General features: G+C 35.4%; 2 protein-coding genes across 4 annotated transcripts; one reads left to right on the top strand and one right to left on the bottom strand.

Moving 5' to 3' along the window:
* Positions 1-4,611: 4,611 nt before the first annotated feature.
* LOC148072292 (uncharacterized) lies at positions 4,612-12,939 on the bottom strand. 2 transcript variants are annotated; one of them, XM_087798419.1, is made up of 8 exons: positions 12,824-12,939; positions 11,077-11,356; positions 10,343-10,966; positions 10,145-10,275; positions 7,541-7,925; positions 7,351-7,471; positions 7,142-7,281; positions 4,612-5,173 (listed from the first exon to the last, which is right to left on the bottom strand). In XM_087798419.1, exons 3-8 carry the CDS (start codon positions 10,964-10,966, stop codon positions 4,892-4,894), a joined length of 1,683 nt encoding a protein of 560 aa, XP_087654545.1. In that variant the 5' UTR covers positions 11,077-11,356; positions 12,824-12,939; the 3' UTR covers positions 4,612-4,891. The 2 variants fall into 2 exon arrangements, with proteins under 2 accessions (XP_087654545.1, XP_087654546.1); XM_087798420.1 differs by having other exon boundaries at positions 7,142-7,272.
* rad9a (RAD9 checkpoint clamp component A) lies at positions 11,965-19,286 on the top strand. Of its 2 annotated transcripts, XM_087798421.1 has the most exons (12): positions 11,966-12,767; positions 12,833-12,903; positions 12,980-13,053; positions 13,147-13,195; positions 15,000-15,114; positions 15,193-15,292; positions 16,046-16,149; positions 16,862-16,968; positions 17,030-17,094; positions 17,153-17,251; positions 18,100-18,337; positions 18,401-19,286. In XM_087798421.1, the coding sequence occupies exons 1-12, from the start codon at positions 12,734-12,736 to the stop codon at positions 18,506-18,508; spliced, it is 1,164 nt and encodes a 387-aa protein (XP_087654547.1). In that variant the 5' UTR covers positions 11,966-12,733; the 3' UTR covers positions 18,509-19,286. The 2 variants fall into 2 exon arrangements, with proteins under 2 accessions (XP_087654548.1, XP_087654547.1); XM_087798422.1 differs by lacking the exon at positions 12,980-13,053 and having other exon boundaries at positions 11,965-12,767.
* The last annotated feature ends 971 nt before the right edge of the window (positions 19,287-20,257 follow it).

Below are 20,257 nucleotides of genomic sequence, written 5' to 3'. Positions count from 1 at the left end.
AGAATATTGTTATCAATTGTTTTTTTTGAAGCTGCCATTTTGAATAAAGGTTACACTTGATATAAATTCTCAAGACAAAAGGTTTAAATCTCATCAGAGAATGTATAATGGAAGACATGAATAATAATAATAATAATAACGAATAATAAATCCAAAATAAAAGCTGATGTTCTGCTCATTTATTTGTCTATCGGCCAAAAACAATGATTGTCGTGAGGTTTGTTTCAATGTAATGTCGATTAAAAGTGTATTTTTAATCAGGTGCAGTTTCCAAAAGTCACAATAAAAGTGTGTAAACTTTGGTTTAGACTTTTGTTTAAACCTATTTGGCAATAAAAAAAAAAAAGCTACAATGTTTGATGTGTTTGTGTTGATTTTTTTCATAGGTTTGTTCTATAATAAATAGTTATTGAATTAGTTAAATAAGAATCACTTGAGTTGTGGTTTGACTCACAATCCTGAGCATTAGTCGCCACAATACAAATAACTCACTGAACTATCTTTGCCTAATAAAAGTCACAATAATGCAGCCTGGTTATCAACTTCTAGAGCTATGCACTATTTAAAATATTGTGTATTTATTCTATTTATAACATATTATCACTATTGTTAACTTATTTATATTTATACTTTATAAACATTGATTATTATATGCAATATTTGTAACGTTATTTATTCTGTTTATACTATATTGCACTATTTTTAACTTATTAATATTTATATTTATACTTTTTGTATATGCATTCACTCTGTTTTTTAACGGTTGCCAGGCAACGAAGTTTGGTTGCCAGTTTCACTGCTGTGTTTTCTGTGCAATGACAATGAAAGAACGTCGAAAGTCTAACTAGTATGCTCTTATTTTTCTTTACTATTTAGCTTTATTAATCCCATTTAACAATCGAAGTGAAGAAGAATAAATCACATCAAAGTATATCATGTCTGAGAACTTGCCTGCTTCAGACCTTGGCTCCTGAAAAAAAGGCTGAAACAACCTTATTAGAGCTCTGTAGTTCAAATATTTTAACTTCCTGTCTTCGCTCTCTTTCCCTCAGACCCCTGGGTTAGTGTTCTTTTGTAATTTGTCTTTTTTCCCTGAAGTATTTTGTTCTGAGGGTTGGTAGATGTTTTGGTTTTTGGACCAAATGGACTCTTATTCACGTGTGATACTTCGACTCTTATTGTTGTGTGAGTTTTGGACTCTTATTCACGTGTGATACTTCGACTCTTATTGTTGTGTGAGTTTTGGACTCTTATTCACGTGTGATACTTCGACTCTTATTGTTGTGTGAGTTTTGGACTCTTATTCACGTGTGATTCTTTGGACTATTATTGTTGTGTGAGGTTTAGGATTCTTATTCACGTGTGATTCTTTGGACTCTTATTGTTGTGTGAGTTTTGGACTCTTATTCACGTGTGATTCTTTGGACTATTATTGTTGTGTGAGGTTTAGGATTCTTATTCACGTGTGATTCTTTGGACTCTTATTGTTGTGTGAGTTTTGGACTCTTATTCACGTGTGATACTTCGACTCTTATTGTTGTGTGAGTTTTGGACTCTTATTCACGTGTGATTCTTTGGACTATTATTGTTGTGTGAGGTTTAGGATTCTTATTCACGTGTGATTCTTTGGACTCTTATTGTTGTGTGAGTTTTGGACTCTTATTCACTTGTGATATTTTGGACTCTTATTGTTGTGCGATGTTTAGGATTCTTATTCACGTGTGATTCTTTGGACTATTATTGTTGTGCGATGTTTAGGACTCTTATTCACGTGTGATTCTTTGGACTATTATTGTTGTGTGAGGTTTTGGACTCTTATTCACGTGTGATATTTTGGACTCTTATTCACGTGTGATACTTCGACTCTTATTGTTGTGTGAGTTTTGGACTCTTATTCACGTGTGATTCTTTGGACTATTATTGTTGTGTGAGGTTTTGGACTCTTATTCACGTGTGATATTTTGGACTCTTATTCACGTGTGATACTTTGGACTCTTATTGTTGTGCGATGTTTAGGACTCTTATTCACGTGTGATACTTTGGACTCTTATTGTTGTGTGAGGTTTTGGACATTTATTCACTTGTGATACTTTGGACTCTTATTCACTTGTGATATTTTGGACTCTTATTCACGTGTGATATTTTGGACTCTTATTCACGTGTGATTCTTTGGACTATTATTGTTGTGCGATGTTTAGGACTCTTATTCACGTGTGATACTTTGGACTCTTATTGTTGTGTGAGGTTGTGGACACTTATTCACTTGTGATATTTTGGACTCTTATTCACGTGTGATACTTCTGATTCGTATTGTTGTGTGAGATTTCGGACTCTTATTCACGTGTGATACTTTGGACTCTAATTGTTCTGGGAGGTTCTGGATTCTTATTCACGTGTGATACCATTTTATACCTTAGTATCTTCCACGTCATTTTTTAAATTTATCACAATAGGCAGAAAATGGACGCTAGCTTTCTTTCGGGTCCATGCGAGCATTTTAAAGGGATAATAAAATATTAAAAAGGAAAAAACATGGACTATTAATTGTTATATTTAAATGTATTATTTTTCTGTTTTATATCTTAACAAAATATCTCTGGGCAATGCTGTGTACTTTGGCTGGTTTTATTTATAGAGCATGTATTCATTAAATAAAAAAATGGGTAAATTAAGGATGAGAATTTTTAATGAAGGTATAATGATTGTCTATTTTTGTACATTAGAACATTGTTCATCTCCTTGATAAATGTCTCCAAAAGAAAGGTAATCGTTTGTTTAAAAAATGATCTTTAAATATATTTTTAACAATTTTTTGATTCTGTTATAAACATTTTATTTTCTGTTTGTTTGTCTTGGACGTCTAGATGTATAAATGATATATTGATTATTGTATTTCTGACCTGATACATCAATAAATATATGGTTATTGTCAGAAATGTCTGACAATACAACCTGAGAGTTTAGAGTCTATAAATCACATGACGAGAGAAGAAGACTCGAGTCTGACGTACTGTGTTAGACATGGATGTTATGAACCTTCAACGGAGGCGCAGAGAGAGTCTGTGGTTTGTGGTTCACGAGTGGATCATTAGAAACAGAGATAGATTAGTCCACTTGGAGTGGGTGACGAAGAGCAGCTGGAGACTCCAGCGACTAATGGACTAAAGCGATCCTTCCATCATCTTCTCATCTACTACCAAATCACATTATGAGCGCTCTCTCCACATCTCCGCTGTTTATTCCCTTCGTTTCCGTGAATATGTACTCGTGACCTTTCGACCTCTGACGGACAGACGCTTCCGCTGTGGAGCGCGACGACGGTGGCGCTGAGAGGCGCTGAGAGGCTGCTAATGGCTCTGACAGTGATTTACGGGAGAAGGAAGTGACAAGTTTGACCACGACGTCCTGATTTAATCATACGCATCCATATAATGCAGCGGAAATGACGGAATATGATACAAATAAGTGTCAAAGTACTCTCACGCTCGAGATGTGTTGATGTCCAGACACTTTAAGTCCGACACGTAGCTGTATTAAGTGTTGAGTGTTGTGTAGTATTGTTCAAATATCATATATTTTATCATAATAATGACAGTTGTATTCATATGGCAGGTTTCAGACAAAGATAAATCGGGATATAAAAACAGCACAAAATACTTTTTATAATACTTCTATCTATAATAATGATTCTTTTATTTTATTATAGTTTGACTCTTGTTTAAAACCATTTTTAAAACCCAGCCGAAACTAGCTTGTTAGCTACAGTAAATTAGCAGCTACTTGACATTAGCTTAAATCTAGTTATTCAATTTTTATCTCTAAAACATTTTTATTTAAGAAACTTAGTGTGTTCAGTTTATATCAAAACAAGTGTGTTTTGTGTCGAACGATAAATCTACGACGCTAACCAAGCTCTAAACTTGATAGCATTAGCTTAATATGAGCCGATTGCTAAGCTAAGCTAATGAATGAAGGAATTATTATTATTTATTATTATTATTTAAGGCTTAAAATTGAATAACATCATCTACAAACACATGCTTAAGAATATTAGAGATCAATTTACATTGAAATTATTGTGGAAATTCCAATTTAAAACTGTAACTATTTTCTTTGCTAGTCTGGTTAGCCTCTTTTTGTTTTGGAAGAATAGTTGGCTCGTCTATCAATCTACAGTTTTTTGCTACTGTGTACTATTAGAAATGTTTTAAAATAATAAATAATAAATAGATAATGAAAGGAATTTGGTATCAACAGCACTTTTTAAGCGCAATGCGCTAGTTTAGATTAGCTCATTATTTCTATTAATATTTTATTTAATCTGTTTTTTTTTCATCTTTAAAATATATTTATTGAACATTTTCAGAAGCTAAACTTCTTTTTATAAAGAACAGTAAAACCAACCCGTGTATTTTGTGTGTAAACATAAATCTACTAGTGATAGCATTAGCTTAGCACACAGCTAATGAATTAATAAATGATTAAAGGCTCAAAATTAAATGAAACTACAAAATAATTCTTACAATATTTTCCTCATAAAGGAGAAGCATTTTCACTCTAAGTAACTGTAAATCACCTGTGTCAACTGTTTACAAATATATTGTTAAAATATAAACTCGAGAAACATGTTTAGTTTAATTCAGGCTTCAGGGATTAAAACAGCATTTCAACAATATTATTGTGACACTTGATGTTGTAATACTAACAATTGTGTATAAACACTGTAGTGAGACGATGAATATGAAACTTTTATAAGGCGATCCGACCTGAGAAACTTCTAAAACACAAGGTTTGTCGTGACATTCATTCCATTAATACTCGGACACAGTCTCGTTTCTGTCCATGACGACTCGATGGCGTTACTTTCTCAGAGCAGACCTGGGGTCAGATTTCATTGTTGTTTCCTCCCAGTGTTCTTCCTCCTCAGAGCCTTCATCCACAATGGAAGGGCAGCTCGGCGCGATGGCGTCGCCTCATCCATCGCCGCTCTCTGGCTCTCCGGCGGCCTCTTCTCTTCCTCGTCCTCCTCCAGGACCGAGTCCTCCTCCGGGACCGAGTCCTCCTCGAACACCGAGTCCTCCTCCGAGTCGGTGAGGTCCGGGTAAGGCTCGGCCGGCATGATGGTCATGACTTCTTCTGAGAAATGGACTCGACGATTGTCTTCAAGTCGCCTCTGAAAAACAGTAACATTTAAATTGTTAAAATGTGTAACCTGTTCAAATGAAAGGTGATACGATAAAGGTATGTGACGATACCATATATTGCGATACTGTAGTATCAAGTATATATGTGTAGTATTGTCGAGTACTTGACTCTGGTGTTGTAGTATTTACAGACCACATGACTCTTGACGAAGTCGTACCTGCTGGTTTTCAAACCAAAATATGTCCAAACATCAGCTTTAAAAACTGCTGGAGTCACTGTATCCTCTCGTCCTCAGTCATCGCCGGGAATTAATTACCATATTAGTTGTGGAGGACTAGTGACTGCCATTTAACATCCAGCGGCTGGAAGTTTAATTGCAACACAAAAAACACTTTGAATATTTGCAATAAAGTTTAAAAAAATAGAACGATTTAATTCAATACACAATAAAAAAAATTGAATTAAAAAATGGATTCAGTGCCGTTGAACATCGATACAGTATAGCAGGAAAAATACTGCTATATATCAGTGTATCAATATTTTCTCACATCTCTAATCATTACTCCCCATTTTTGCATCCAAAATAAGCTTACAATGTTTTTAACTTCTTACTGTGGTTGAAGTTAAAGTTATGAATAATACAATAATGAAAGTGAGGTTTCAGTTTTAAACAAAATAGCTAAATGCTAGGCCGTGTCCCAAATCGCACACTTCTGCACTTAATATTTTGAGTGACGCTAAACTGAAGCTACGTCACTGGCGACTCGTCTTCGGAGCAGATACTGACGTAAATGTCTCGAGAAAACACTCATTTTACCACAAAACAACAAAACAACAGTAATAACACAATGAAACACAACTTAATAACTTGTTTCTATTGGTGAAAAGTGTTGTCAAGTGTCAACGACTGGTTACAATCAGTGTTAAATAGTAGCTGAAGAAGAAGCTGTCGAGTCATTTCCTGTTAGTGTGTAGCAGCAGAGTTTGATTCGAGACTACATGTCGAAGACTTGTGGACTTGGCAAGTACTCGCACTGTCTTATAGTGTACTGTAAAGCAGTGCACTTGGAGAAGTGCGCGATTTGGGACACAGCCCTAAACTGTGTCTCAAATCACATACTTCTCTTAGTGCACTGGAAGTTAGTATGCATCAGGATAGTGTACATACTAACTAGTAACTAATTCTCCACAGATAGTATGTCTCAAATCAAACTCTGCCGCTACACACTAACAGGAAATGACGCGACAGCTTCTTCTTCTACTACTATTTAACGATGGTTTCAACCAGCTGTAGGAACACTATCGTGGCAGCACGAGAAACCAATATGAGAAACTAAATATTGCCGACATATTTACGCCGGTATCAGCAGCGAAGACGTGTCATCCTCCTACTGCTGCTGAAATACACCTGTTAGTATATATATATATATATATATATATATATATATATGACGTAACTTCCGTTTACAACGTCAACGTCACTACGATGGAGCCAATTAGGGTAGAAAGTGTCCATCGATCCATACTTAGTTTTGTGGGCGTTTTAGTGACAATTTAGTGTGTATTTAGCACTACATTTAAAAATACTAAGAATTTAGATGCACTTATTCACTAAAAACACTAAGTTTAAGTACGTAAGTATGCGATTTGAGACACAGCTCCAGTGACGGGTTTATGAGGCTTCTTGAAACAGTTGATGAGGCATCATGATACAGTTTCTTCATTTTGCCACTAGATGTCACTCTCAGTTTTAAAAATGATGCCTGGTTTCATTGAGTTAGTAAGTCCAATGCAAAGACTATAGAGCAGAAAGTGACATCGTCCATTTAAAATTTAAGACACTGTATCATGAAACCTCATCAACTGTATCATGAGGCTTCATCAACCCATTACTACTATATGCCATCCTACATAAAATGAATCAGGGTTTTACTAGATTCTGGAGAAGCCTAGGAAACAGCCTTGTTCTTAACATCGTATCTTGAATAAATCGTACCCTCTTCGTTGACGTCTCCATCGGTGAATTTGAATCTCGGGAAATGGAATGTTTGAGGACGCCCCGAGGTACCGGACCACTGAAGGAGGGGAAGGAAGGGGCTGAAGAAGTGGGGTTTTCTGTGAGGAACACTGTAGATCCTGGTGAAAGAAAGAGCGTTCAAGACAATCAACCATTACTCATCATGACTTCTCGGTCGGGGTTAATACCTCCTTCTTTCCCGCCGTAGTTCATGCCTCGGTGAAGCTCCTCGTTCACGGCCTGGTGGTGTCGCTTCCTGTTCAGATACGATTGTCTCCTCGACGACGAGCTCTCCAGGAAGTCGGCTCGCTGCCACAACACACACCGTCATTCATTCAAGTCTTGTTAGAATAACATAAAACTAAACTAAAGGCTCACCTCAACGTAGGACAAAACTCTGGGTTGACGTCGTGCTCTGCTCTTATTGTATATCTGATGGACCTGGCTCTGCTCCATCGGGTCCTGCCCAGGCGCAGGACCCCCCTCTAGGGTCTCCATGCTCACCGGGAGGAAAGTATCAGCCATTATCGAGGGTCTCCTCGGTGTTAGATCTCCGCCGTCGTAGCTCCACGAGCTGATTCCTGGTCCGGACTGGCTGCCGGGACCGTGGACGGGAGTCTCTGAGTTCATGTCTTGCGGCCGCGGTGGGTCCTGGTGGACCGTAGACGGCGACTCGGCAGGATTGAGGAATTTCGCCCATTCTTGACCCGTGATTATCTCGTCCAGCAGGCTGAACGATCCGAGTCCGATGTCGAAGTCGCTGCTGAATATGCCGGCGGAAAATGTAACTGATGAATTTCAGTGATAGTAGCATCATAGCTAACAATGCTATATTAGTACTTTGTTCTTCTGTCAGTGACGGGAACCATTTTTTCAAGGAATCAATGAAATGTATTATCTATTACAGAAGTGAGAAAACATCAATACACTGATAAATCCCAATATTTTTTGACGATACTGTATCAATATTCAATAGCAATGTATTTATTTTTTTGGGCTTAAAAATAATATTTTATTCATATTAAAGTTATTTTATGGTTTGTATTTATATCAAGAGATATATACAGAACATAAACATAAAACATAACAAAAAAGTTTCCCATTTTTTTCCATTGCAGGTAAAATAATGCATGATAATAAATAAAAAAGTTTATTTTAATACATTTTTTTTGTTCCAATTAAATTTGCCACTAGGTGGCAGCAGTCATTACATCCTCCACAACTTAAGGAAGAATTAAATCCTGTTAGATCCCATGGCTGAGGACGAGAGGATGCAGTGACTCCAGCAGCTTTTAAAGGTGATGTTTGGACATACTTGGGTTTAAATTAAATTAAAGCTTTTATAGCTAACAATGCTATATTGGTACTTTGTTCCTCCTTCAGTGACAGGAACAATTTTTTCAAGGAATTGATGAAATGTACTCTAGTTATCTATTAGAAAAGTGAGAAAACATCAATACACTGATAAATCCTAATATTCTTTTTACAATACTGTATAAATATTCAATAGCAATGTATTTATTTTTTTGGGCTAAAAAATAATATTTTATTTGTATTAAGATTATTTTATGGATTATATTTATATCAAGAGATATATACATCAAACAGAACATAAACATAAAACATAACAAAACAAATTCCCCATTGCAGATAAAATATTACATGAGAATAAAAAAAAAACGTTTATTTTAATACATGTTGGATTTTTTTTTTGTTCCAATTGAAATTGCCACTAGATGGCAGCAGTCATTACGTCCTCCGCAACTAAAGGAAGAATTAAATCCTGTTAGATCCCATGACTGAGGACAAGAGGATGCAGTGACTCCAGCAGCTTTTAAAGGTGATGTTTGGACATACTTTGGTTTTAAAATAAATTAAAGCTTTTATAGCTAACAATGCTATATTGGTACTTTGTTCTTTCGTCAGTGACAGGAACTATTTTTTTCAAGGAATCAATGAAATGTACTCTAGTTATCTATTAGAAAAGTGAGAAAACATCAATACACTGATAAATCCCAATCATTTTTACGATACTGTATCAATATTCAATAGCAATGTATTTATCTTTTTTGGTATATAAAGAATATTTTATTTGTATTCAAATTATTTTATGGTTTATATTTATATCAAGAGATATATACATAAAAAATAACATAACAAAAAAGTTATTTCCCATTGTTTTCCATTGCAGATAAAATTATTCATGAGAATAAAAAAAAACGTTTATTTTAATACATGTTGGATTTTTTTTTGTTCCAATTGAAATTGCCACTAGATGGCAGCAGTCATGACGTCCTCCGCAACTAAAGGAAGAATTAAATCCCGTTAGATCCAATGACTGAGGACAAGAGGATGCAGTGACTCCAGCAGCTTTTAAAGGTGGTGTTTGGACATACTTTGTTTTAAATTAAATTAAAGCTTTTACGACTTTGTTAAGAGTGATGTGGTCTGTAAATTCCATCCATCTAGGTAGGTAGGTAGAACTTTATTGATCCCTCAGTAGGTCTTATTCGGGAAATTGTTTTATTCCAATTACAGCAATTATTCATAAAAATAAAAATAAGAACAAAGAGAAATAAAGAGAAAGAACAAGATGATACAATCTAAGTCTAAAGATAAAGAAAAATAACTATAACTGTATCTATCTATCTATCTATCTATCTATCTATCTATCTATCTATCTATCTATCTATCTATCTATCTATTCAAGGAATTCAAGAGAGTATTCAGGAAGCATGAATGAAGAAACTGAAAGATTTACTGTCTTTGATGAAACTATCTTTTATGGTCTGTTGGATAATATTGAGATGACGACAGAAACTGCCACTCAAGGTATTTTGGCAACTCAGTCAAAGTTGAGAACGAATCAAATACTTCACATATCTAACCCTGTCGCCCGAGGGACTCCTTCACAAACAAGAGAACATCTCATGTATGAACATCTCAAGGTGACGTTTTTACAACATGTGTCATGTGTAATACCTGCTGTGTTCGTCGCCCGAGTCTTTATCCGGGGGTTTGGGACTCTCTGCGGTTTCACTGCGTCTTTGTGACACGAGGGTAGTTCCTTCGGCGGCGGTTGAAACACTAACCGGACTTCCTGTTGTCGGCAGCTGAGGGTAAAAGACACGTCTGGTTCTAACTTGATCTCTTGGTGAACATAAACAAATAAAAACTCACATGGTGTTGGTCTTTGTCCTTCCTGTCCCTCCATCTCTCCTTGATCCTCTGGGTCCATCTCCTGGGTTTGACCTCCGACGACCTCTGTTTGCGTCGAGAGGTCGAGACGTTTTCTTGATTCGTCTCGACGCCTGTGAACTGGTTCTCGGGTAAAGTTCGATATCTCCCCGATTGAGCGTCGAGCTCGGGGGTCTTGGGGGTCCAATCGTACACCCTGGGTTTATAACCCTGGTGTGGACTCGGGGCCGTCGCTTCGGTGGTCCCGGGTCTGCTCTCAAAGTTGTAGCCAGAAGTCACAGCTCTGTCCTGAGGTTTATCCGGAAAAGGTGGAGCGATTCGTCCGACCGGTGCGTCCTCGCCTCCTCGGAAACTGATGACCTTTCCATTGTCCGGTCGCCAACTTTCCCCTCCCTCGTCCAGCCTTTGTCCGGAGAACCCCAATGTCTGTGCAGGACTTCCATTTCCATTAGTCACCAGGTAGTGATCTTCATCAGCGTGGTCAGTCCCAGATGCGTTCTGACCGTCCAGGAATCCTGGTCTCTCTCGCCCCGGCTGGAGCTTCAGCCTCTGCAGCATGGACTGCAGCAGGACCTGGCTGTCCTTGGAGTCGTTTGTCTGAGACATCTGGAGGAGACAAGTTGAAGCACGAGTCAGAAGAAACGACGAGATGATTCCACGATCGTGTGTCGCTACTTTTTTAAACTTTGTTCTTAGTAACAAACTCTTCTTCTTACCTCTGATATTGAGGTGCATCCTTTCAGACCACGGACTCAGGTTCCTGCAAACTTTGCTTCCTTTTCAATAAGTCTCATCGTTGCTTCCTTCCTCTCGATGAAAAAGTCTACCTAGTTCAGAAACCCGCAAGAAAAAAAGGCCTCACATCGTCAAAGTTTCCAGCGATGACCCGAAGCAAGAGGATCGTCGGTCACACCTCTTCTTCTTCTTCTTCTTTTCTTCACTGACTGTTTAAAAATGGCAGAAGAGACGAAACGCGACGTGTCCCTGAAATCAGTTCTGAAGCAGACGGACAAGAAAGACCAGTGAGGTGAGATAATTGACAGTGACTCTCCCTGCAGCAGACTCTCGATGTGGCCTTCCTTCCTATATCTGCCTCCGCCCTTGTCGTGTGCTTCAAGTATCTCTCAACAATTCGTAAAAACCACAATGATTCACTCTTTATGTTGGTTTGCTGCCGATATCAAAATGTGTTTCGAGGCCTAATGCAGAAGGATTTCAACATATAAATAATAGCATCTAGAAATGGTAAAAGTAAATTATTGTAGTGAAACCTGTTTTTAAAAATTTAATTATGAGATATGCATGTTATATTTAAAACATTTCATTGTGATAAATCCTTATTATTGAACTTTTTTTTAAAGAAATCTTTAGATTTAATAATAATAATAATAATAGATGTAATTACTGTTTAAAAAATAATTTTCTAATTGGTATCTCTTTTAATAAAGATCTATTTCTATTGAGATTAAACAGGAAGTGCTTATGCATTCAGTATCACATACTGGTAAAGTAAAATATCAACAAATTGTATAAGCAGAAGAGGAATGAAGGAGAAGAAAAATAGAGACACATACTGCAATTTATAATAAAATAAAATATATATTTCATCTTAAGACGTTTTTATTTGTTCAGGCTTTTCTTTGATTTTCTGGAACTCCTGTTGTGTTATCAGTTTTATCTTGATCTTTAAAGTATATACTTTATTAAGTATTGTTCTGATTGTTTAAGCGCTTTGTGACCCTGGTCTGTAAAAGTGCTATACAAATAAATATTACTTACTTACTAAAAACAAAAAAATGGAAAACAAATATAAAAACAGAATAAACGGCGAAGAGTGTATATATGAATTAAATTATATTAAATTAAATACAATCAACCGCCAGAGTCTTATAAATGGTGTAAAAAGTATATTGTTACGTGTTTTTATCATATAATCACATACACGTAATGGTATTATTTAAACTAATATTGACTTAAATCGTTATTGTAGAACGGGTGGAAATTGAAACAAATAAACTTTTATTCGTTCATTCTCTACTGCCACCAATAAAAAATTAATCCTATATTGTGTTTAACAACAAAAGTTTCTGATGGATGAGCCAAAATGTCTTCCCTACTGCGCGTGCGCGTCCAAATACTTCCCCCCTCGTCTGTGATTGGTTCACAGAGCGGAAGTGCTTTCTGGCGGCGTAAACAACGGACAGCTCTGAATTAGAAACTGCGATATAAGTTATTATGAACAATAATTCTCTTTACTATACCGTCAATGCGACATGTCGAGACTAATATAGACTTTGTGGTTGACTTATATATATTAAAAACAACATTTTATCTCGTGTTGTTTGAGAGATGTTAAGCTAGTTTCAGCGAGAGATGGACTGCGTGGTGACGGGAGGGAACGTAAAAGGTATTTTTAAAATGTTTATTTAAAAAAAACAGCCTTAGATTAATCGTGTTTTCTACCTCTGTTAGTTTTAGCCAAAGCCATCCACTCGCTGTCCAGGATCGGCGATGAGTTGTACGTGGAGCCTCAGAGGGACGCGGTAAGTTTAGCAGAACTTCCTGCTCCTGGTTCTTCTTCTTCTCGTCATGGTTCTTCTTCTTCTTGTCTTTCTTCAGTTGGCCCTGCGGTCTGTCAACTCTGCTCGTTCAGCATATGCGTGCTTCCTGTTTGCACCCCTCTTCTTCAGCAGGTGCGTGCGTGTGTGTGTGTGTGTGTGTGTGTGCGCGTGTGTGTGCGTGTGTTGTCTGGTGCAACTTTTATCATCATCTTTGTTGTTTTGCAGATATACTGTTCCCAATGGAGAAGGTTTTCGATGTAAGATGGCAATAAAGGTAAGTTAAGATGTTGTTTTAGTAAAATAATAAAGTTTTTTTTTACCGACCCTTTGAACATATAAATAATACAAGTAAAAGAAACGACAATAAGTAAGTAAGTAATATTTGTAGAGCGCTTTTGTAGACCAGGGTTCTAGTTCTAGTTCTAGAACTAGTTTCACAAATTGCTTAAACAATCAAAACAATACTCAATAAAATATATGTTTAAAGGTCAAGATAACACTGAGACAAACACAGGAGTCTCAGAGAATGAAGGAAAAGCCTGCACTAATAAAAGTGTCTTAAGATGTTTCTTGAAGGAGTCAGTAGATCATCAAACACAGAGATGGTTCCAAAGCTTAGGTCTGGAAGGATTTCTCTCCTCTGGTCCTGAAGTTCAGGAACCATCAGTAGACTCTGATCCAAAGACCTCAGAGCCCGAGCTGGGGTGTAAGTCTGGATCAGATCACTTATGGAAGGTCTGACCATGAATAGATATGAAAGTAAGAACCAGAATTTTAAAATCAATCCTGAAAGAAACTGTCAGCAAGTGAAGAGTTTTAAGGATCAGAGAAATGTGAGTTCTTCTACTAGAGCGGCTCAGAATTCTCGCTGCAGAGTTTTGTATGAACTGTAGGCGAGACAGATCCTTCTTGTTTAGACACTAAAAACAGTTACAATAGTCCAGACCAGAAGATACAAACACATGGATTATAAGATCCATATGTTGTGACAACATTTTCCTAAATTTAGAGATTTTTCTCAGTTGAAGGAAACAGTTTCTGGTCAGTTTTCTGCAGTGTTGAACTAGAGTCAAATAAGATCACACTAGACAGTGTCTGGAAAGTCCGCTTTCTATGCGAACTAGTTTAAAGTTCAGTTAACCAATTTAAAATGAACTAGTTCAGTTAATAATTCAACTTTTTTTTCTTTCTATATGTTGCTATGAGCCCTTTTTGTTCAAATGTATTCCTACAGCCAATACTGTATATAACTAAAGTCAGCTATTATTATATTTGTTTTAGCGTTAAAATATGTATCGAATGTAAATGTCACATCAGAAAGAATTTAATTTAATGTGCTGTATATGCAAGAGGGTAAATGTAATATATTCAATGAGATCAATAAAATAAGAGACTTGTACAATAAAGTGGGAATAAATAAATAAAGATTTCAGGCACAACACTGACATTGTACACATTATTCTTAGATTTTTCTTTTTTTATATAACAAAATGAAATTAAATACAAAGAAAAACTAAGGAAATAAAACAAAAATGACACTCACACCCCAATCTTCATAAACTATATAAATCATAATGAGTAAAACCTCTAACTAACCAGGCTCAGTCTGGCCAAGGCTTTCAAATATAAACGGAAAAGTTCCTAAATTTCTGCGTTAATCCTTTAATTGTGTATTTAATTTGTCAGAGGTTTGAGAAAATAACAACATCTCTCGGCCACGTTTAAGTTGTCGGTGGTTTTACAGTTTCACAAAGCAGAAGCTGGCGTCATCGAGCGATCGGAGGTTTAATCTAATGACTGTTTCCTGGGCAGAACTTTTCCCACAGTCGCGCTCGTGGTTACAAACATGTGCAGAAGTAGTTGCTGCTGTATAGTCATTTCTAAAACAGTGGCTATAGCTTTAGTTGAGCCAGAACTTGTTCATTTGTGACAGAGAAATAACCAAAAAATACAATTATAATCTAAACCCTTTTTTTTTAAGTTGTTGTTGCTGGATATATTTGTGAAAGTCTAAGAAATTATTCCTGTAAAGTACTTTAAAATGGAGAAACATGACTCTCTCTTCTTGTTTCCTCCAGAGTGTTCAGTCAGTGTTTCGTTCTCTCGCTACTTTGGAGAAAACAGTAGAAAAATGTCACATTCAGTTGGACGAGCAGAAGAACCGTCTCACCTTCACGCTGCACTGCAAACATGGTATCGGTGATGACATCACATGACTCGCTCTTGATTCTGAGTTTATTATGAGTCTTGTGTTTGTTTTCTTCTCTTCAGGCCTCTTGAAAACTCACAACCTCTCCTTCCAGGACAGTGAAAGTTTACAAGCAGTGTTTGATAAAGAATCTTATGCCAACGTGTTCAAAGCCCAGCCACGGTTCGTCACCATTCTGTCTCTTTTAGAGATTATTTATTTATTTATTTTTTACACACAACTGTTGGATGACACCGTTATACATACACAAGTGAAACATGAAGCTGTATTTCACAATTAATCAGGAATAGTAGTAAAAATCCCAATAACTACAACTAATTAAATACATACAAAATAATAAAGAATTAAATATCTATATAAAAATATAAGATTAAGAACAGGTTTAATGCTTGTGTTGAAACAAAACGCAATTTTTTTTATAATTTATAAAATTATAAAAATGAATAAGAAAATCAATGATAAAATGAATAAAATAAAAGGAAATATGGGATTAAATTAGAAGTTGGCATATTAAAATAAACAATACAATTTAATAATGAAGTGAAATTAAATCAAATGTATTTAACAGTATTCATGATAAACTTTATCATTTAACATATTTACTTACTTCTTTATATTATTATACTTGAATACTCTCTATCTCTATGTTTATCTCTCTCTCTCGATATATATATATATAAATAAAATAAAAAGTAAAAGGAACAAGATATGGTCAGCGAAGGAAAAGTAAAACGAAAGTAAAAATGTCACTTCAAAACTTTATTTCCTAATATGCATATATTAAAGCTGCACTATTTAAGATAGCTTTGTTTATGGCTCCACCCAGTGTCAGAACCGTGTAACTACAATTTTGTGGAACTTTCATTGTCACATACAAACATATACAGTATAAAAAATCTGAATTCATTGTTTCAGGCTGTTGGTCGACACAGTTGCTCATTTCCCTTCGTCGCTGGAAGAAGTGACCGTGTCGGTGAACGATGAGCGCATGTGGTTCAGGAATCACATAGAAGAAGAAGGTAACTTTCTCACCACCTGACCTTAACTTAACTTTAACTTATATCAGTGTCGTCTGAAGATTTAAAGGTTGAATTTAAGATTTCAATCGTTGCATGCTTTTTTTTTTATTGAAATTCCATTTAAACATTGAATTATTTTTTGGAATAATGGAATTTAATAATTTATATATTTAAAGGTTGAATTTGTTTTAATTGAATTCCGTTATTTCTATATTGACAGCCTTTTCTCTTTTCTTTTTCAAGTTATTGAATTAAAAATATTTTCAATTTTTTCAAACATAGTTTTATTTTCTAATTAGAAAAAATAAATGTACTAAATTCAATATTTTAACATTTTAACCCTTTTAAGTTCAATATATAAATGTTGGTATAATAGTGCCATCAATTTTGTTTTTAAAAAAAATATTGAATTCAGAAAATGTTTTAAATTATCGGAACATCAAACTCAATGTGTAAAAACAAACAAATTACAGAAACATTTCAATGTTTCTGGTAAATTATAAAAAATCAAAATAATTAAATGGATAAATTATTGAATTAAATAATGAATAATGCTTTAAAAACGCGTTAATACAAAATGTAGTCAAATGAAATTCAACCATTATTCAACCAAATATTCTGATGACACTGATATACTTCAACATTTATCATATATATATATATATCTACATATATCTTATATTTTAAAGTGTATTTCTTCCCTGCACCTCAGATCAGTCTAAAGCGATGCTGACAGAACTGTCTCTGGCCGCGGACGAGTTCGACCAATTTGACGTCCAGTCGCACAACAGCGTCACCTTCTGTCTGAAGGAACTCAGAGTAAGATTCTTTTCAACGACTTCCAAATATACATTTGTTTCATCCACGTTTCGTTCTCCAGGGTTTGCTGTTGTTTGCAGAATCCATTTGTCTCCCCATTTCTATCTTCGTCGACGAGCCGGGAAGGTAACGAAACCACGTTTTCCTGACGACATGTTTAAATGTTTACTCTTATTTGTTCCAGTCCTGTCGTGCTCTCGGTGACGGACAGTGTCCTGGAAGGTAACTTTGTGCTCGCCACGCTTTCTGACGACACCAGTGTCAACAAAAACAACACAAAAAGGTAAAAATAATTCAACATATTTATTGAATGATATTCCTTCATTGGGGAGATTTGAGTTGTGCCAGAAGAAAGTTACACAAAAGATTAAAAATACAGTCCATATATTACAAAATAATCATGTAACAACAACAATAAAGTGTAGTATGAGTGCAACACAGTACATTTGTGGTCGAAATAGTTAAAAATAGTTGTTTAAAGTTATTTTAATTTGAAGAAAACAGCTATAAATACAGCTTCAATTTAAGAGCAATGTTCTTAAAGCTGTTTTGTCTTACCTGAATCATCAAAAATCAAATAAACGTTAGAAAATGTAAGAATATATATATTGTGTTACTGAACAAGATGCACCGCATTCACGCCGTTTTAAATTCCTATGGAAGATTGAAATGAAACAGCTCCTCCACGTGGTGGATGAGGTGCATTGCAACTCATTAAAATTGTGGTCAGATACGTTTCATTATAAGGTCTGTTGTGAGACGCGATCTTTCTAGTAAATGGATGGTAATTGTACGTCATTTTTTCTTCTTGTAATCAAAAAAATATATAAAACAGTTTGATTATGTTTTCATTTTCATTTGAGAAAAAATTCTGACAATAAATGCAATTGAAAAGAAGGAAAAACTCCACAAACAAAACAGTTTTAATAAATGATTTGACTTTAATTTAACTAGTAATGGATAATGGAAAAAAATACCAGATATAGTCTTATATTACAACTCACACAACTTAAATACGATTAAAATCCATGGATAAAAATATGATAAAACTTTACAGATTTTTGTGCCAACATCGCTCCTAATTACTAAACTAGTTTTTCAAAGTTCTGGTCTTCAATCGTTTCTCCTCAGAGCGTGTTCGCCTGCGCCGCCACCTGCTGACGACTTCATGAACGACGACATGGACTCGTACCTCATCGCCATGGACACCAGCGTCATGCCCGGACCCTCCAGTGCTGCTCCGCCGCCGCCCCGGGTCGCCAGCTCCACGGGCTCCAAACAGCCCGTCGCCCTCAAACAGAGGTCAAGGTCGCACAGCGAGGACGAGGAGGAGCAGGAAGAGGCGGCAGAAGGACCGCCCAACAAGAAGGTCGGTTCATCCATGTCATTTATTTAATGATGTAAGGATTCAAATGGTTTTGTCTTCCGTCAGTTCTGCTCCCTTCTGTTCGGGTCGGTCATCCCTCCGTCCTCCCAGGTGTCCACGCAGCCGGTGGTCAGTCAGGAAGTCCTGGCCAGCGACAGCGAGGACGAGGCGTGAGATGAAGCGCTCGTAAGCATTTACAACACTTTGATGTGTCCATTATTACGAAGACAGGAAGTGCTTCGTTAATAATTGTGAAGACAGGAAGTGGTTTGTTAATAATTATGAAGACAGGAAGTGCTTCATTAATAATTGTGAAGACAGGAAGTGGTTTGTTAATAATTGTGAAGACAGGAAGTGCTTTGTTAATAATTATGAAGACAGGAAGTGCTTTGTTAATAATTATGAAGACAGGAAGTGCTTTGTTAATAATTATGAAGACAGGAAGTGCTTTGTTAATAATTATGAAGACAGGAAGTGCTTTGTTAATAATTATGAAGACAGGAAGTGCTTTGTTAATAATTATGAAGACAGGAAGTGCTTTGTTAATAATTATGAAGACAGGAAGTGCTTTGTTAATAATTATGAAGACAGGAAGTGCTTTGTTAATAATTATGAAGACAGGAAGTGCTTTGTTAATAATTATGAAGACAGGAAGTGCTTTGTTAATAATTATGAAGACAGGAAGTGCTTTGTTAATAATTATGAAGACAGGAAGTGCTTTGTTAATAATTATGAAGACAGGAAGTGCTTTGTTAATAATTATGACGACAGGAAGTGCTTTGTGAAAGTGTAAAGAGACACTTCCTGTTTCCGATTGTCTCCGAAACTTCCTATGAATTAAACCTGTTTATTTTTTCAAGATTTTTTTTTTGATCACTTGATTGAAATACATTATTTATTTACATATTTGATTAAAAAAAACACTTCCTTTAAATAAAACACGTTCATTCTTTTCAATATTTCTTTTTATGTGTAAAAAAAAAACACGTCAGCCGAAAAAGTATTGTTTTTATTTAGTTACATGTTTGATAAAAAAAACCAAACCTTTAATTTTATTTTTTTAAACCTTAAACTTTATTTTGTTTAAAAAAAACAAGAACACTGGGGGTAAATTATTTTGATTTATTAATATATTTAATTCAAACTTGCTTTAAATGAAACATGTTTAAAAGAAATTCAAGAATATTTTTTGTCAATAAATGACAAACTATACATTTATATAAAGAATGTTTTTGAAATGTATTTGATTATTTCATATATAAAAACGTTTTCTTTCTGTAGAAAATAAAACAACCTTTTTATTTAGTTACATATTTTAAATAACAAACTTTCATTAAATAAAAAATGACAATTTATTCTTGATTACTTTTTTTTTTTCAAAAAGATCTTCTTTGTTTTTAAAAAAAAAAAAACACAACTGCTCGAGAAAATATTCTTATTTAGTTACTTATTTTAAATGACAAACTTAAACTTAAAAATAAAACATATTTATCTTTTTAATTATTTTCTTTTTTGTCAAAAACAACTATAACCGCTGCTTATTTGTATTTGATAAAGACATGTCTCTTGTTCAACACTGCAGAAAACTGACCAGAAACTGTTTCCTTCAACTGAGAAAAATCTCTAAACTTAGGAAAATGTTGTCACAACATGATCTGGATCTTGTAATCCATGCGTTTGTTTCTTCTCGTCTGGACTATTGTAACAGTTTGTTTTCATGTCTTAACAAGAAGGATCTGTCTCGTCTGCAGTTGATTCAGAACTCTGCAGCGAGAATTCTAACCTGCTCTAGTAGAAGAACTCACATTTCTCCGGTCCTTAAAACTCTTCACTGGCTTCCAGTTTCTTTCAGGATCAACTTTAAAATTCTGGTTCTTACTTTCAGATCTATTCATGGTCAGGCTCCTCCTTACATCACTGATC

Source organism: Callionymus lyra, chromosome 9 (genome assembly GCF_982586985.1).
Source record: "Callionymus lyra chromosome 9, fCalLyr1.hap1.1, whole genome shotgun sequence".
Taxonomy (NCBI): domain Eukaryota; kingdom Metazoa; phylum Chordata; class Actinopteri; order Syngnathiformes; family Callionymidae; genus Callionymus; species Callionymus lyra.
The sequence above is the reverse complement of the archived record's forward strand: the minus strand, read 5'-3'. Positions and strand labels throughout refer to the sequence as shown.

Bases quoted from the DNA above. Each gene is read 5' to 3' on its own strand.
- rad9a (XM_087798421.1), top strand. From the start codon at position 12,734: ATGGACTGCGTGGTGACGGGAGGGAACGTAAAAG. The intron at 12,768-12,832 runs GTATTTTTAAAA...TACCTCTGTTAG, and splicing joins GACGGGAGGGAACGTAAAAG to TTTTAGCCAAAGCCATCCAC. The intron at 17,252-18,099 runs GTAAAAATAATT...GTTTCTCCTCAG, and splicing joins AACAAAAACAACACAAAAAG to AGCGTGTTCGCCTGCGCCGC.
- LOC148072292 (XM_087798419.1), bottom strand. From the start codon at position 10,966: ATGTCTCAGACAAACGACTCCAAGGACAGCCAGGTCCTGCTGCAGTCC. The intron at 7,472-7,540 runs GTGAGCCTTTAG...GTGTTGTGGCAG, and splicing joins GAGTTTTGTCCTACGTTGAG to CGAGCCGACTTCCTGGAGAG. The intron at 7,282-7,350 runs GTATTAACCCCG...TTCTTTCACCAG, and splicing joins CTACGGCGGGAAAGAAGGAG to GATCTACAGTGTTCCTCACA.